The sequence below is a fragment of the Gopherus flavomarginatus genome, chromosome 15 (genome assembly GCF_025201925.1).
Source record: "Gopherus flavomarginatus isolate rGopFla2 chromosome 15, rGopFla2.mat.asm, whole genome shotgun sequence".
NCBI lineage: Eukaryota > Metazoa > Chordata > Testudines > Testudinidae > Gopherus > Gopherus flavomarginatus.
This window is the reverse complement of record NC_066631.1, coordinates 2,852,467-2,871,304: the sequence shown is the minus strand read 5'-3', so window position 1 is coordinate 2,871,304 and position 18,838 is coordinate 2,852,467. Positions and strand designations below refer to the sequence as shown.

The 18,838-nt window shown below is 49.2% G+C and overlaps 1 protein-coding gene across 7 annotated transcripts in view; it reads right to left on the bottom strand.

The window, feature by feature from the left end:
• Positions 1–4,692: 4,692 nt before the first annotated feature.
• The window catches only part of LOC127034672 (uncharacterized), an 80,504-nt gene continuing 66,358 nt past the window's right edge, over positions 4,693–18,838 (bottom strand). For all 7 annotated transcript variants that reach the window (XM_050923801.1, XM_050923802.1, XM_050923797.1 and 4 more), the window contains one exon: positions 4,693–11,493. In XM_050923801.1, coding sequence (XP_050779758.1) covers positions 10,951–11,493 — 543 coding nt within the window. In that variant the 3' untranslated portion in view covers positions 4,693–10,950. The remainder of the gene's footprint in view (positions 11,494–18,838) is intronic.

Genomic DNA, 18,838 nt, shown 5'->3' with positions numbered 1-18,838 from the left:
GCCCCTCGTGGAGGTGGGGTTTTAGAGTGCTGGGAGAGCTCTCTCCAAGTGCTCTGCTGTGACTACACAAGCCACGTTTAAAGTTGCCAGTGTAGACTAGCCCTAAGAATCTAAACCAGAGGTGGGCAAACTATGGCCCACGGGACCGTCCTGCATGACCCCCAAGCTCCTGGCCTGGGATGCTACCCCCAGCCCCTCCCCTGCTGTCCCCCCCTTCCCTGCAGCCTCAGCTCGCTTGCCCCCTTCACTGCTGGCACAATGCTTTGGGCGGCAAGGCGGTCAGCTCCTGGGGCAGCGAAGCCGCAGAGCTGCAGCCTGACCTGGTCCTCTGTGCCGCGTGGTTGACCGATACATAGCTGAAATCAGTCTGGCTCACCTGTGTGTTAGTATTGTTAAAATAGGTATTAGGATGATAAAAATGGGCTTAGTGTTTAGACTTTATTGAATGTTTGTAAACTGCTGCAGGCATTAATCTCCCTTATAACATCTGTAACCCATATTGCAAGGTAATATTTAAACATTTGGATTGCAGTAGAAGCCTCTGTGACAGTGTAAATCGCCAGACAGGAGAGAGACATTAACTGGTGTGAAATGCTGGTCTCCAGCAGAATGTGTTACACCCTGGCCAACAGGAAGGGCCCACTGACACCAGGTGAACTACTGTGGAACATTAATTGCCCCCCCCGCCACCCCCGCACCCCATGAAGATGAGTCATGTGAGTGAATTCCTTCCATCAGCTGAGTTCGCAGCTCAAAGTGCAAGGGTGGGGAAGGGAATAAAAAACCCAAGAAGGAACTGTATCTCTGTGCTGCTTGCAATTTGAAGGGCAAGGTTTTCTGGCCATAAGTAAGATGTTCCCAGCTGCTTAGCCTGGGTTAGCCCTTAGGGACATATAGAGCTTGCTTATTATCGAAGCTTCTGTTACCTTTTGAACGTTAAGATTGTAACTCATTTATAAGTGTGTGTGTGTGTGTGTATAAATAACTCACTTATTTCCTTTTTCCTATTAATAAATCTTTCAACAGTTTGTTTGGCTACAAGCACGGTCTTTTTGGTGTGAGGTCTAAGGTGCAATTGACCTGGGGTAAGGGACTGGTCCTTTGGACTGGAAGTAACTGGAATATTGCCAGGTTTCAGAGTAGCAGCCGTGTTAGTCTGTATCCACAGAAAGAACAGGAGGACTTGTGGCACCTTAGAAACTAACACATTTATTTGAGCATAAGCTTTCGTGGGCTACAGCCCACTTCTTCAGATGCACAGAAGGGAACATATAGTAAGGAGATATATACACGTACAGAGAACATGAAAAGGTGGGAGCTGCCATACCAACTCTAAGAGGCTAATTAATTAAGATGAGCTATAATCAGCAGGAGAAAAAAAACTTTTATAGCGATAATCAAGATGGCCCATTTCAGACAGTTGACAAGAAGGTGTGAGGATACCTGACGTGGGGAAATCGATTCAGTCTGTGTAATGACTTAGTCATTCCCAGTCTCTTTTCAAGCCTAAATTTAATGGTATCTAGTTTGCATATTAATTCCAGTTCAGCAGTTTCTCATTGGAGTCTGTTTCTGAAGCTTTTCTGTTGCAAAATTGCTACCATTAAGTCTGTTACTGAGGGACCAGAGAGGTTGAAGTGTTCTACTACTGGTTTTTGAATGTTATGATTCCTGATGTCAGATTTGTGTCCATTTACTCCTTTGCACAGAGACTGTCTGGTTTGGCCAATGTACCTGGCAGAGGGGCATTGCTGGCACATGATGGCATATATCACATTGGTAGATGTGCAGGTGAACGAGCCCCCGATGGCGTGGCTGATGTGATTAGGTATTATGAGGGTGACCCTTGAATAGATATGTGGACAGAGTTGGTATTGTGCTTTGTTGCAAGGATAGGTTCTTGGGTTGGTGTTTTTATTGTGTGGTTGCTGATGAGTATTTGCTTCAGGTTGGGGGGCTGTCTGTCAGCGAGGACTGGTCTGTCTCCCAAGATCTGTGAGAGTGAGAGATCATCCTTCAGGAGAGGTTGTAGATCTTCGCTGATGCACTGGAGAGGTTTTAGTTGGGGACAGTAGGTGACGGCTAGTGGCGTTCTGTTACTTTCTTTGTTGGGCCTGTCCTGTAGTAGGTGACTTCTGGGTACTCTTCTGGCTCTGTTAATCTGTTTACTCACTTCCTCAGGTGGGTACTATAGTTTTAAGAATGCTTGATAGAGATCTTGTGGGTGTTTGTCTCTGTCTGAGGGGTTGGAGCAAATGCGGTTGTATTTTAGAGCTTGGCTGTAGACAATGGATCGTGTGATGTGGTCTGGATGAAAGCTGGAGGCATATAGGTAAGTGTAGCAGTCAGTAGGTTTCTGGTATAGGGTGGTGTTTACGTGACCATCGTTTATTAGCTGCTTATTATTACTGCTGTGATTCCTGCTGTGAGGGACCATCTCTCACAATGGTTGACTTGCCTAGGTGAAAAGATAGAGCATCCTGGGGGACTGTCTGTGACACTATGGCCTGTCTACGCTGGCAAGTTTCTGCACTGTAACTGAGGTTTCACACTGCCAAGCCACTTAGTGCGCAGAAACTGCGCAGTTGCAGCACTTTAAAAAAACCACCCCGACGAGAGGCGTGCAGCTTTCTGCACCGGGGCTACAGCGCTGCAGTGCCAGCGTAGACACCCTGGTCGATTACAGCGCTGAGATTGGCCTCCAGGAGGTCTCTCACAATGCCTGTTCTCGCCTCTCTGGCCACCCGTTTGAACTCTACTTCCCTGCCCTCAGGTGACCAACTGTCAGCCCCACCCCGTACATTCTTTTTGAAATTTGAAAGTCCCCTTCCTGCTTGCTTGCTGATGCATCTCAGCACCTCTTTCCAAGTGGCCATGCCTGCTCCACGCACCAGATGATCCCCCGCTTGGAACAATGCTGAGCTGCTGGACCTCATCAGCATCTGGGGAGAGGAGGCTGTCCAGTCCAAGCTGCGCTCCAGCCATAGGAATTATGATACCTACGGACATATTTCTCAATGCATGACAGAAAGGGGCCATGACCAGGACACGCTGCAGTGCAGAGTCAAAGTGAAGGAGCTGCGGAACACCTACCACAAGGCGCAGGAGGCAAACTGCCACTCCGGTGCTGTGCCCACGAGCTGCCGGTTCTACAAAGAGCTGGATGTGATACTTGGTGGCGACTCCGCCTCCACTGCAAAGGCCACTGTGAATTGAGTGGACCGAGCCAGGAAGAGGAAATCTTGGACGAGGATGTGGAGGGGGAGAGGGACCCAGAGGCAGAGGATTCATAGGTCAGAGATGCATGCAGCCAGGAGCTCTTTTCTACCCTGGAGGAAGCTAGCCAGTCACAGCAGTCGGATCTTGGCAAAGCGCAAACAGGAGAGGAGGCCCCTGGTAAGTGGATCTGATTTGAGGAATTGCTGAAGCGAGTTGTTGGGGGCAGGAGGGTTGCAGAAAGCAGGCTTGTCTCCCACCACATGCCTAGTCTGAGCGGCAGAACAGGGTGCTGATTGACTCTCCCACTTCACGGGAATCTACCTCAGAGATCTCCAGGAAACTCTCCTGGAGATACTGGGCAATCCGCTGCCGCAGGTTCTTCGGCAGAGCTGCTTTGTTTCTTGCCCTATTAACGGTAACTCTCCCGCGCCACTGTGCCATCACGGGGTGGGGTGGGGGACGGGCCATTGCTGCACACAGGTGAGCCGCATAGGGGCCAAGGTAGAAGCTGCAGTCTTGGAGAAGACCCTCCCTTGATTCCCTGCTCACCCTCAGCAGTGAGATCTTCCATAATGATCCGTCCTGTGCAAAGTGTGGGGACAGGAATCATTATCAGGTCCCCCCTACAGTGCTGGCTCTCCCCAAGAGCAACGTGCCCAATGTACAGCAGGGTCCGGGAAGAGTGATTTACTCTGCCCCTGCGGCTACTCACCATTTTGGGGGGCTTGTGGCTCATGTGTGCTTGCCTGGGGCCAGCCAGTTAGTGACAGGTGTGTGAGCACTGGCTGTGTTTTAAAGCACTGAAACAGTGTTGTCTGTGTTGCAAACAATACTGCTACTGTAAAATGTTGCGTGTAAACTTCACAGAGATGCCCTTGGGAGCCCAGTCTCCCCCTTTGTTATCGGCAGCTGAACGGCTGCACAGAATTAGAAAGTGGCCAAGAAGAATTAAGGAGGATTTTCTGTGTGAGGTCATGATGCTCTCCGCCGCCAAGAAACAGGAATTGAAGGAGTGGTGGGACAGCGAGAAGAGAGACCAAAAGGAGAATGCTGCGCACCAGAATGAAGCCATGGAGCTGCTCTTAAAGTTTATGGAGCACCAAGCGGACATACTCCAGGTGTTACTAGCTCTGCAAACCGAGCAGCTCTGCGCCTGCCCTCCCCTGCAGCCGCTGTGGCAAAATTCTTTCCTGTGCACCACCCAGACAACGCCAGCACACTCTTATCAACCTCCTGGCTCCACTCTATACCTGCGGCATTCCACTCCTCCCGCCTCACAGTCCAGCACTGTGGACTCCCACTGCACTCAACACCCATCCCTCTGCAGCTTGGCCCTGCTGAAGTACAGCACCCGCTGCATTGTATTCCAAAAGAGAAGGCTGGATATGATCCCTGTACACAAATCTTTAGACGTTCTGGGACGACGACTCCTCCTGGGACCTTCCCTTCCCCATCCCTGCTGATGTTTTTGTTTGATCTTCTCCTCCAGTTGTTGTATTTTAATAAAATAATTGTGTTGGTCTGAAAGCAATCTTTATTCTATTAACTGAAAACAAAAAGACCACTGCAAAGCAACATACAATTACGTTAACCCCCCTTATTGCATCATGTGCACCAGTCACCTCCTAGCATTACAAGCACTGCAATCCTGAGCACAGCAACAAATGCTAGTGGCTTTCAGCTTCAAATTGCTGCCTCAAGGCATCCCTGATCCTTATGGCCCTGTGCTGTGCCCCTCTAATAGCCCTGGTCTCTGGCTGTTCAAACTCAGCCTCCAGGTGCTGAGCCTCTGTGGTCTAGCTCTGAGTGAAGCTTTCACCCTTCCCTTCACAAATATTATGGAGCGTACAGCACATGGCTATAAGCATAGGAATATTGTCATCAGCCAGGTCCAGTTTCCCATAGAGGCAGCGCTAGCGGGTTTTAAACGGCCAAAAGCACATTCAGCAGTCATTCGGCATTGCTCAGCCTGTTGTTGAACTGCTCCTTGCTGCTGTCTAGGTGCCCCATGTATGACTTCATAAGCCACGGCATTAAGGGGAAGGCAGGTCTCCCAGGATCACACTGGGCATTTTGACTTCCCCTACAGTGATCTTCTGGTCAGGGAAGAAAGTCCCTGCTTGCAGCTTCCGGAACAGGCCAGTGTTCTGAAAGAGGCGTGCATCATGCACCTTTCCAGACCAGCCTGTGTTAATGTCTGCGAAATGTCCACAGTGATCCACAAGCGCCTGGAGAACCATTGAGAAATACCTCTTGCGATTAATATACTCAGTGGCTAGGTGGTCCGGTGCCAGAATTGGAATATGCGTGCCATCTATCCCCCCTGCTCAGTTAGGGAAGCCCATTTGTGCAAAGCCATCCACAATGTCATGCACGTTGCCAAGAGTCATGGTCTTTCAGAGCAGGCCCTACATACTTCTGTCAACACAAGTCCAATGGTTGACTTTGCCAATCCGAACTGATTAGCGACTGATCGGTAGCAATCTGGAGTAGCCAGCTTCCACTGTTCAATCACCCCGGGCTTTCCCAATGACAGGGTAGCTCTTATTCTCATGTCCTTGCGCCACAGGGCTGAGCCAAGCTCCTCACACAGTCCCATGAATGTGGCTTTTCTCATCCGAAAACTCTGCAGCCACTGCTCATCATTCCAGATGTGCATGACAATGTGATCTCACCATTCAATGCTTGTTTCCCAAGCCCAAAAGCAACGTTCCACTTTGGTCAGCACCTCTGTGAATGCTACAAGCAAACTCGTGTTATAGCTACTACACGTGGTGAGATCAATGTCACACTCCTCTTGCCTTTGTAATTTCAGGAGTAACTCCACCGCTACTTGTGAGGTGTTGGTCAGAGCGAGCAGCGTACTGGTCAGCAGTTCGGGATCCATTCCTGCAGCCTGAAGAGGCAGGACGCACAGTACACAAATGGTTGAAAGATGGCGCCAAATGCAGACAGAAGCACAGGGATTGCTGGGATGTGAAGCAAGGCATCATGGGGCATTGGGACAGGACTCATGATGCCCCGTGACCCTCTCCGCCTTCCCACAAGTCTTAGCAGCAGAAGAGGAAGAGATGCTCTGTGGGAAAGCTGCCCAGAGTGCACTGCTCAGAATACCGCTGCAAGTGTGAACACGCTATTGCTCAGGCAGCCGTCAGTGTGAACACACAACAGCAGTTTCCCTTCAGCGCTCTCTGAGCAGCACTGTAACTTTGCCAGTGTAGCCCGTGCCCCATGTTCAGGCTTTTATAGAACCTGAGGTGTTTACACTTGATAACTGGGGGGTGAAATCGAAGAATAGAACTCCAGACAATGTGGGGTCTGTGCCCTGGTTCTTAGCAGTCTGCGCTGAGGCTGGTTCTCACGCACTGGAATCACGGCAGGATAACTTGATACTGATATTTTACGGGGCTGGTCCCAAATGCCACCAGGGTTGTGGCTATTACAACAGAACACTACCATTTCTTTAAGGGGGGCAAAGGGCCTTTCGTTTTGGTGACTGGACGCTTTCTTAACTAATGCACTGCTAGGTAACCAGCCCCACCTCTTTCAGCAGTGATCCTAAGGGGATAGCATAGTCCTCTTGGGAGCGGATAGGGATTGCGATGGCAGGGCAGCGCCAGAATAGCCAGCTTCTGTATCCATTTCCAGCTGCTCCTACAGCTGCTGCAGAATGAGACTGGCAGATTTGATAGTGTGATGGGAGGAAGGGTTGCTGATGCAGCTTCAAGTGTAATTTTGTTAGTGTCTCCTCCCTCCCATATTTCACTGACCTTGTTGCCTCTGATCAGGTTGCCAAGGGCCTCAGAAAGCCAGTTGTAACTGTCAGAAGGTCTTTCAGAGCCTGTTGTTTTCCTCCATTCTTACAGTGCTCGCCAGAGAGCCAGGACTCTTAAAACAACACCTTGACAAATACAAGGGAGGTTTGGGAGCAGGCATCAGGGGATTGCAGATCTTGAGGATACATAGGAAAAGTCAGCCCAGATAGGTAACATTAGGTGGTCTTCTTATCATCATGAGTCCCTGACTGTTTTTTGATTGGTAACAGTTACGGCAGCAATGGGCCCAAGCTGCAAAATTCACATCCAGGGGCAGAGTTCAACCACCTCAAAATTGAGGGATGTTCAAAGCAGGCCAGTTAGAGAAGAACTGCTGTTGGATTCCAATGCCAACACCTTCCTGTGCCCTTAAAAATCAGCTGTGTCTTGATCCAGGCTTTAGGTTTGGGTTTCCCTCTAAATATATTACACTTCTACCCTGAGGGCACCCCAGGACTTTATTAGAGACCAGGCTGGTAGTGCTACCTATGCGTAAGGTTTCCCAACACTTTCCGTTATAAGATCTTGTTTTCAGTCACTTTTAACTTGACCAAACTTCAACCATTCAGGCTGACGTTTCCATGCTGGGTGTCTACCTCAGGCTAATTTTTTTTCTCTTTTTTATTTAACATTTCAGCTAAACCAGTTCAGCCATTTCTGAGAAGGAGGTTGGGCCCATGTTAAAAACAATTCTTACATATGTGTTGTTGAGAGGCTGTAGTGCCTCCAAGCTGCTTCCCTTGGAATTCCAGCTGTCATCTAGTGTGGAGCATGAATCTCTAACTCTAGTAGTGTTCAAGCATATAGCAAAGACTAAAATCATGTTGCAATGTAAGTGGGAAACTAAAGCATTATAGTCACCAGAATAATGTGACTGAGGCCAGGTCTACACTACAGCCCTACATTGGTACGACTACATTGCTCAAGGGTGTAGAAAACACCCGAGTGACACAGTTACATTGACCTAACACCCCACCCCACCCTCATTGTTTAGACAGTGCTATGTCAATGGGAGAGCTTCTCCCATCCACAGCTCCTGCCTCTCGGGGAGGTGGATTAACTACGCTGCCAGGCAAAGCTCTCCCATTGGCATAGTAGTGTCTTCACCTGAATGCTACAGGGGTGCGGTACGTCACATGTGAAGATAAGCCCTTGTGGGCAGTCCCAGCAGAGAGCTCAAGGCCAGTGTGGCCTTTCGCTGCTAGAGGTTGATCTCAAGCTCAGGGCTGAGACTCATTGGCAGGGCAGTGTCTGGGAAGCTTCCCTCCTGCTGACAGTAAAGTATCCGACCTATGGAAAAACAGGAGGACTTAAATTTCCAGAATTGTCTCTCCAGCCCTTCATCAGCAGGAAGTGCACAGGAAATCAAAAGAATATTTAACAGCATTTGCCATCAAGAATCACACCTCACCTTGGCTTAACCGCATAGCTCTTTCTAGGGCCAAGTTTATGCCTGGTGTAAATCTATTGACTCCAATGAGCTTTACTCCAGGGAGGAACTCAGTCCGATGTGCATCATTCCCACTGCATTCCCAGATAGCCTATGCACTTCCTGAAATATATAGCAAAACAGCAAACCTGGGGGGCAGAATTGACAGAGGAAACTGCCACATGTTCACATGTACCCTGATTGCCACCTCCATCACTCCTGCAGGGATCAGTTATGGAGATATGGGCCCTTGCTCTGGGTATCAAGACCCATCAAATGCTGTAGCATTACATGACCCCTTACATCAATGCTGAGCTATCAAAGATACAGTGTGATTCTGACTGGGCAGATCAGCAAAGCAGGCACCCCCAGTGATGGTGTATCTCAAGGATCTGTGCCGGCTCCTCTGCTAGTTAACATCTACATTAGTAATTTACCTGACACAGTTTTGTATAAATTAATTTATGCTGACAACATCAATCTTGCAGTACAGGACAAAGATCTTACCACAAGTGGTGACACCTTGGCCATCGACCTCAACATAATACTTTTAATACTGGAAGCTCCACCTCAACACCTCCAAAATCTCAGTAATAGCCTTTCAAGTAAACAGCAGAACCACAAAGGAACAACTCAGTGTCACGTTTTGAGGTCAACGGGTCAGAAGTGAGCCCTGTCCAAAGTACTTGTGTGCAACCTTGACCAGAAGCTTGGTTCCTAAAGCTTGCATGGAAGATATGTGAAAAGGTAATAGCAAGGACTAGCCTCATCCAAAAACGTGCAGGCCCAACATGCAGTGTTGATGCATACATGCTCTGGCACTGGGTACTCTCAACTGCAGAATAGTGTGCATGGACAGCTACATACCAAGTTTTTGGACGTGCAGCTTAATGCTGCAATAAAAATTATAACTGGAACATTAAAATCAATGGTCGTCCACTCTAGCACATACACCCACACCCAAAATCCAGAGTACAATTGTGAATACAATCAAACCATGGCTAATTTGAACTTACCAATACATGAGGAGCTTCCGAACCTTCCGATGACACAGCTGAACTCTGAAAGCCTTTTGGGGATCAGGGTAAATGCCTTCAGCATCCCCATTCAATCCTAGGGCCGCTGGGGAGCGTTTTCAGAGAATGCTGATACACAAATACACACCTGATGGCCGACCCCACAAAAAAACTTTCAGGCTTCAACCTACCCCAGAAACAACAATCCACATTGAATTATTTCAGAAAACTGCATGGCAGATGCTGTCACCTCTTACATCTTTAGAAGATGAGAGACGACGCACAGTGTGACTGTGGATGCAAGTCACAAACTATGGACATATTGTACATCAGTGCCCGTTTCAATCATTTGCTGGCCAAGTCACTTCTGAAGCTGCTTACTAATCTGGACCTGGTTCTTTGAACACTGCTAATCACCTCCTTTACCTTACGAAAGAACAAGGGCTCAGTTCCAGTCCTATTGGTCCTGGAAGCTCACAGATAAACGGAGATGCTAAGAAAGATTTGTCAGTCCACTCTGCTCCCCACCACAGCACCGTGACGTCTGTGTTGAACTGTCTTTCGCACACCTCCTCTGCTAGCAGATAGTGAGGTGTCAGTTGCTCTGCTGGCCTGTTCAGGGTGCGATGGTGGGAAAAGCCAAGTCCTAGGTGCAATGGCTCCAATGAGATATTTCCATCTGTCTAAGCAACCACCACCACAGCTCCCCTGGACAGGGAGTGGATGGCAGGTTCACGGCTCCTCAGCACCATTTCTTGTAACTCCCCTGCTCCTGTCTCCTCAGGTCTAGCTCAGCATTTGAAATGAGCACATGGGGACATTGGGGTGGGGACTCCTTTGGCAGAGTCTTGCTCCTCGGGGTGCTGGAGCAGTGAACGGGCAGGGAACTTGCCTCGTGTGTGTTAACAGTGTTGCTATAAACATGTGAACGGAGGGAGACAGATTTCTCTATTGCCTCTGAACACACCTTCCATTTTCTGGCCCAAATACTGGAATGGTGCAGAACCTTTGGAAAATAAGAACGGCCAGACTGGATCAGACCAAAGGTCCATCTAGCCCAGGATCCTGTGTCTCACAGTGGCCAGTGCCAGGTGCTTCAGAGGCAATGAAGAGAACAGGTAATCCTCAAGTGAGCCTCCCCTGTTGCCCATTTCATGGAATGACACGATCAGTTTTTTGTTTAATTAACAGGCATTTCAGGGGGTAAATCTATTCTGTTGGAGAAAAGTCACCTGGGCTCTGTGGTGTGTGTAACTCTTTTCTGCCCAGTACGCCCCAGACATACACCGAGGAAAGAATTTCATACTTAAATATATGGATACGTTTATAACTTAAGGGCAGTTTAATAACTGACAGCACCATATATAACTATCATTTAAAGCACTGGCTACAAAACAGGGAACTGGCAAGTTTGTTTGGCTACTGGCTTAGGAAGAGAGAGGCTTGTGTGGTGTAAGTTCCCCACGTTGGATCAGACTGTCCGCTGCTGTTTGGCTTTGGTTTCTCTTGTCAACATGTGTTGTGCCAGCCGCTTCTCTCTGCTCGGTGAAGGGAGCAGTCCCATGGATTCGTTCATTTCACCAATGGGTAGGAGCTGGGCGTGAGCTGGTGGGGAGCCAGCTTCCTGGTTCACTATGGTCGGTTTTGTGTCCAGATGCAGCTCCACGATCCCTAGCTTTTCCAGACTGTTGCCTCCAGTGCCAGGTAAGCTTTCTGGCAGATCAACGAAGGAAACAACATCCCCAGTGCTAATGTCTAACGGCCTGGGCATCACAGTGTCCTGGGGACTGTTGGGCAGGGTGAATTGGGTGCTGTTTGTGGAGGCCAGGGCAGCGTTGGCCAGAAAAGTGTGCATGGAGGAGGTCACAGCCGGCTCCCTGGTTTCCAGGGCAACGTCTGCTGGAGGTGTGGATTTGCCGTTTGTCAGCTGACTCTCTTTCTGGGCAAACTCCTTCCGCAGGGCTGCCACCTGCATCTGCAGCAATTCTCGGTGCTGCCACTCCATCTGCTCAACCTGTGTGCAAAGCAAACACACTGAAATTAGGAGGCCAAGCCCATCATCCCATAGGATACTGCGGTCCCTGCTGGAGCTGGCAGGAGCCATCACTGGCAGATTACATCACGAGAAGGATCTTACAGCAGTGTGGTGCCTTTCATCCTGATGGAGGCCAAAGAGCTTTACAAACTATTTATAGGAGTGGTCCCCAAACTGTGGGGTGTGCCCCTTTAGGGGGCGTGGAGGAACATCGGGGGGGCACAGCATGGCCAGAGCCAGCCCTCATGGGGGGATGGGGAAGGAACCACCCAGCCCCGCTCTGTCCTCATCTCTGCTCCAGTCCTGGCCACAGCTGCGGTCCCAGCTACGCTCCCTGGCCACCAGCTCCCGACCATGGCTCAGCCACTGGCCTTTGCTCCCAGCCCTGGCTCAGCCGTGACTCCACTCCCAGCTGGGGGGAGGGGGAGGCGTGGCCCCATTCCATTACTAGCAAGCGGGGGGACAAGAGTAAAAGTTTGGGTGCCACTGGCTTATAGGAATCAATTCATCCATCAGATATGCAGCCCCCTCTGGTGTGGAATAGGACAGCTGTTTAAAAGCCATAGCAATGCTGCACAAAAGCTTAGGGCAGAAACGAAACGGAAAAGCCCATCCAACTGAACTAGAAAGGGGAACGCAGGGAAGGGAGGAACCTTAGATTGTAATCACCCGAGCTGGAATTGGAGCAAGGTTCTGCTTTAGGCATCTAACTCCTACTGAAATCACTGGGAGTTAGGCACCAAAATACCTTTGAGGATCTGGACCTGGGTTAACATTTCTACTATGTGAAAAGTGTCATGTGACCTTCAGCAGCACCGTGCTGGGGCGCCGGGGTTAGGAGTGACTCAAAGGGAAGAGCACCTCCTGCTGAGTCACTGACCTCCCTTCCTAGAGCATCTACATTTGCCTTAAACTCTTCCAAGTACTGACCCCTCCTGCCTTAGCTCTGCACCTAACATTACAGTCATGGCTACAGGTGTCCGGACTGGGGCACAGGCCGGCTCACCTAGTGGTTAGAGCAGGAGTAGGGGGTGTAATAACCTTAGTCCCAGATTTGGACCTTAGCGTCCAAAATATGGGGGTTAGCATGAAAACCTCCAAGCTTAGTTACCAGCTTGGACCTGGTACCTGCTGCCACCACCCAAAAAATTAGAGTGTTTTGGGGCACTCTGGTCCCTCTGAAAAACCTTCCCTGGGGACCCCAAGACCCAAATCCCTTGAGTCTCACAACAAAGGGAAATAATCCTTTTTCCCTTCCCCCCTCCAGGTGCTCCTGGAGAGATACACAGACACCAGCTCTGTGAATCCAAACAGAGTGAATCTCCCTCTCTGTTCCCAATCCTGGAAACAAAAAGTACTTTCCTATTCCCCCAGAGGGAATGCAACATCAGGCTAGCAATCCAACACACAGATCTCCCCTTGATTTCTTCCTCCCACCAATTCCCTGGTGAGTACAGACTCAATTTCCCTGAAGTAAAGAAAAACTCCAACAGGTCTTAAAAGAAAGCTTTATATAAAAAGAAAGAAAAATAAGTACAAATGTTCTCTCTGTATTAGATGATACAACACAGGGTCAATTGCTTAAAAGAATATTGAATAAACAGCCTTATTCAAAAAGAATACAAATCAAAGCACTCCAGCACTTATATTCATGCAAATACCAAAGAAAAGAAACCATATAACTTACTATCTGATCTCTTTGTCCTTACACTTAGAAACAGAAGACTAGAAAGTAGAACTACTTCTCCAAAGCTCAGAGAAAGCAGGCAGCCAGAAAACAAAAGACCTTAGACACTCAATTCCCTCCACCCAAAGTTGAAAAAATCCGGTTTCCTGATTGGTCCTCTGGTCAGGTGCTTCAGGTGAAAGAGACATTAACCCTTAGCTATCTGTTTATGACACGCCCCCCAAATTGCAGACAGTGGGGAAGCTCACTGGCGGCGATTTCCTTCTAGAACTTGAAAATAAACAGATTAATATAACACATACACCTTTACATATACTCCTAAGTATATAACTAACAGACTTCTACATTTTAAGAACACTTTTTAACTACTGAATTCTGGGAAACTCTCAAGGGAGAGTGCATCAGCAACTTTATTAGAAGCTCCTGTGATGTGTTGAATTTCAAAATCAAAATCTTGGAGAGCTAAACTCCAACGAAGAAGTTTCTTGTTGTTCCCCTTGGCAGTATGAAGCCACTTTAGTGCAGCATGGTCAGTTTGTAGTTGGAACCGCCGTACCCAAACATATGGGCGTAGCTTTTCCAGGGCGTACACAATGGCATAGCATTCCTTTTCACTGACTGACCAGTGACTTTCCCTCTCAGACAGTTTCTTGCTGAGAAACACGACAGGATGGAAGTTGTGATCTGTTGCTTCCTGCATGAGCACTGCTCCTATACCACGCTCAGATGCATCTGTGGTTACTAGGAATGGCTTGTCAAAATCCGGGGCCCTGAGCACAGGGTCAGACATGAGCGTTGCCTTAAGTTGGGTAAAGGCCTTTTGACACTCATCAGTCCACTTAACTGCATTTGGCTGGGTCTTTTTGGTCAGGTCGGTCAGTGGGGCAGCGATTTGGCTGTAGTGTGGTACAAATCGCCTGTAGTATCCGGCCAAGCCTAAGAAGGATTGGACCTGTTTCTTTGACCTTGGGACAGGCCACTTTTGGATAGCATCCACCTTGGCCTGTAGGGGGTTTATGGTTCCTCGACCCACCTGGTGCCCCAGGTAAGTCACTCTGTTTTGGCCTATTTGACACTTTTTGGCCTTAACAGTTAGTCCTGCCTGCCTGATGCGCTCAAAGACCTTTTCCAGGTGTAGTAGGTGTTCGGGCCAGGAGTCAGAAAAAATGGCCACATCATCGAGGTAGGCAACTGCAAATTCTCCCAGTCCAGCTAGTAGACCATCTACCAGCCTTTGGAAGGTGGCGGGTGCATTACGAAGGCCAAAAGGAAGGACATTGAATTTATACACCCCCGCATGGGTGACGAATGCTGACCTCTCCTTGGCAGGTTCATCTAGCGGTACTTGCCAGTACCCCTTGGTTAAGTCTATTGTAGAGATGAACTGGGCCCGTCCCAACTTCTCCAATAGCTCATCGGTGCGTGGCATTGGATAGTTGTCCGGACGAGTTACCGCATTTAGCTTACGGTAGTCCACGCAAAAGCGTATTTCCCCATCTGGTTTGGGTACCAGAACCACTGGAGATGCCCATGCACTGGTAGATGGGCGGATTATACCCATCTGTAGCATGTTGTGGATCTCCCGTTCTATAGCAGCTTGGGCATGAGGAGACACTCGGTAAGGTGGGGTTCTGATTGGGTGAGCATTACCTGTATCAATGGAGTGGTATGCCCGTTCAGTCCGTCCTGGGGTGGCTGAGAACAATGGGGCGAAGCTAGTGCACAGCTCCTTGATTTGTTGCCGCTGCAGACGTTCCAGGGTGGTTGAGAGGTTCACCTCTTCCACGCCACCGTCTTTTTTCCCGTCGTAGTAGACACCGTCAGGCCACTCAGCATCATTTCCCTGGACTGTAAACTGACAAACCTGTAAATCTCTGGAATAGAAAGGCTTGAGAGAATTAACATGGTACACTTTAGGCTTTAGTGAGGAATTGGGAAATGCTATGAGGTAGTTTACAGCTCCCAGGCGCTCTTGGACCGTGAATGGCCCTTCCCATGATGCTTCCATCTTATGGGCCTGTTGCGCCTTCAAGACCATAACCTGGTCTCCTACCTTGAAGGACCGATCTCTGGCATGTCTGTCATACCAGGCCTTTTGCTCTTCTTGAGCATCCTTTAGGTTCTCTCTAGCAAGGGCTAAAGAGTGTCGGAGGGTGCTTTGTAGGTTGCTTACAAAGTCCAGAATGTTAGTTCCTGGAGAAGGCGTAAACCCCTCCCATTGCTGCTTCACCAACTGTAATGGCCCCTTAACCTCGTGACCATACACAAGTACAAATGGGGAAAACCCTAAACTGGGATGTGGTACAGCCCTGTAGGCAAACAGCAACTGCTGCAACACTAGGTCCCAATTATTGGAGAATTCGTTGATGAATTTTCATATCATGGCCCCCAAAGTTCCATTGAACCTTTCCACCAGGCCATTGGTTTGATGGTGGTACGGGGTGGCAACCAAGTGATTCACCCCATGAGTTTCCCACAGTTTTTCCATGGTCCCTGCCAGGAAATTAGACCCTGAATCTGTAAGGATGTCAGAGGGCCAACCTACCCTGGCAAAGATGTCTGTTAGGGCCAGGCACACAGTGTTAGCCCTGGTGTTGCCTAGAGCTACTGCTTCCGGCCATCGGGTAGCAAAGTCCACTAAAGTCAGTACGTACTGCTTTCCTCTGGGCGTCTTTTTTGGGAAAGGGCCCAGAATATCCACAGCTACTCGCTGAAATGGGACCTCAATTATGGGGAGTGGCTGGAGAGGGGCCTTGACCTGGTCTTGAGGCTTTCCCACTCTTTGGCATACCTCACAAGACCGGACATACTTGGCAACGTCCTTGCCCATCCCCTCCCAGTGGAAGGACTTCCCCAACCGGTCCTTGGTTCTGTTCACCCCAGCATGGCCACTGGGATGATCATGGGCTAAGCTTAAGAGCTTCCCCCGGTACTTAGTTGGAACCACCAACTGTTTTTTGCGGCTGCCATTCTTCCCGGTGTCCACCAGAAAGAATTTCCTTGTATAAAAGTCCTTGGTCTATAACAAACCGGGATCGATTAGAAGAGCTGAGAGGCGGTGGGGTGCTCCGTGCCGCCGCCCAAGCTTTCTGAAGGCTGTCATCTGCTTCCTGCTCAGTCTGGAACTGTTCCCTTGAGGCTGGGGTCACCAGTTCTTCCTCAGACTGTGGACTTGGGCTTGGTCCCTCTGGAAGCGATGTAGGTGATGGGGTTGTTTCCGTTGCTGGTGTACCGCTCTCCGCTGGTGCACCTGAGGGTATTTCAGGCTCTGGCTGAGCCTTTTGGGTATGGCTGTCTTGTGCTTCTGCCAGTTCTGGCTCGCTGGCGCCCTCTGGCGTTGAGTTTGAAGATGGGGTTGCACTTGCTGGTGCTGGTTGCTGTTCCAGTTCCGGGCCTGGGACTGGAGATGCTGTGGCTGTTTCAGTGGTAGGCATGGAATCCGGGTCCTCTACCTCTGTCTGGGTCTCTGGTAACACAGACGGGGCCTCTGTGGACGGTTCAGGAACAGGAATGGGTCTGGAAGCTTGCCTGGTTTGGCTACGTGTAACCATTCCCACTCTCTTGGCCCGCCTCACCTGGTTGGCCAAGTCTTCCCCCAGTAGCATGGGGATAGGATAATTGTCATAGACTGCAAAAGTCCACATTCCTGACCAGCCTTTGTACTGGACAGGCAGTTGAGCTGTAGGCAAGTCTACAGCTTGTGACATGAAGGGGTAAATTGTAACTTTGGCCTTTGGGTTGATGAATTTGGGGTCAACGAAGGATTGGTGGATAGCTGACACTTGTGCCCCCGTGTCTCTCCACGCAGTAACCTTCTTTCCGCCCACTCTCAAATTTTCCCTTCGCTCCAAGGGTATTTGAGAGGCATCCGGGCCTGGGGATCTTTGGTGTGATGGTGGTGTAATGAATTGCACTCGCATGGTGTTCTTGGGACACTTGGCCTTGATATGTCCCAGTTCATTACACTTAAAGCATCTTCCATCTGATGGGTCACTGGGCCGAGGTGAGTTACTGGAGACTGGTGAGGTTGAAGGGTAGGGTATCTGTGGCTTTACTTGGGTGGGATGTGGGGTCTTTGGCTGTCCTCGGTTGTAGGGTTTATGGTCTGTGTGCCCCCTGGGGTAATCGTTCCCCTTGACAGTAGCTTTCTTGCTTTCTGCCAGTTCCATCCATTTGGCTCCAATCTCCCCCGCCTCAGCGATATTCTTGGGGTTTCCATCTTGTATGTACCGCGTGATGTCTTCAGGAACACCATCCAAGAACTGCTCCATTTGTATGAGGAGGTTCAGTTCTTCCAAGGTTTGAATGTTGTTTCCTGTTAGCCAGGCCTCATAGTTTTTTGCAATGTAGTAGGCGTGTTTGGGAAATGACACCTCTGGTTTCCACTTTTGGGTTCTGAAGCGCCGACGGGCATGATCTGGGGTTATCCCCATCCTGTATCTGGCCTTGGTTAGAAAAAGTTTATAGTCATTCATTTGGTGCTTAGGCATTTCAGCTGCCACCTCTGCTAAAGGTCCACTGAGCTGTGACCTCAATTCTACCATGTACTGGTCTTCGGGAATGCTGTACCCAAGACAGGCTCTTTCAAAATTTTCCAAGAAGGCCTCGGTGTCATCACCTGCCTTGTAGGTGGGAAATTTCCTGTGCTGTGGAGCAATAATGGGCGCCGGGTTGTTAGGGTTGGCTGGCACATGCAGCCCAGCTTTTGCCAATTCCAGTTCATGTTTTCTCTGTTTTTCCTTCTCTTCATTCTCTTTTTGTTGTTTTTCCATTTCTTTTTGTTGTTTTTCCATTTCTTTTTGGTGCTTTTCCATTTCTCGGCGGTGCTTTTCCATTTCTCGGCGGTGGGCCACCTCTTCTTCTTCTAGTTTTCTTTTGTGTGCTGCCTCTTGGGCCGCCTGTTCTCTTTGGAAGGCTGCCAGTTTGATGCTTTCTTCCTTTTCTTTCATCTCCATCTGTCGCCTGTGTTCAGCTTCTTTGATTTGTTCTTCGGCGTCAATTTTTGCCTTAGAAGTCATGGTTCCTGTTTTCTTGTGTTGGGGTGCCCTCCGGTGTTTATCTTCTGAACTGCAGGTTCTCTGTTGCCTCCTGAAGTCTGCCTAGCAACAGTGCTTTTTTCCCTTTCTCTCTCTAGCTAATGTTCAATGAAGGGAAACCAGAAAAACCACTTTATTTGCATGCATATAAGTGCCGGTACTTGCCTCCTAATGGGAGGGCTATTGCATAACAAAAGACCCTTAACATGCAAGCCACAAACTGCGAGAGAGAGCAGAAAAAAAAAATTCTCTCTGGTTCCCTTTTAAAACCAACTGCTTCTCTCTGCTAAAAAGCCCTTAGCAGAGAAAAGAAAAATATAATATTTCTACTGGCTTCTGGGTTCTGTCTATCTCCCACCAGCTGCCACTCATGTAATAACCTTAGTCCCAGATTTGGACCTTAGCGTCCAAAATATGGGGGTTAGCATGAAAACCTCCAAGCTTAGTTACCAGCTTGGACCTGGTACCTGCTGCCACCACCCAAAAAATTAGAGTGTTTTGGGGCACTCTGGTCCCTCTGAAAAACCTTCCCTGGGGACCCCAAGACCCAAATCCCTTGAGTCTCACAACAAAGGGAAATAATCCTTTTTCCCTTCCCCCC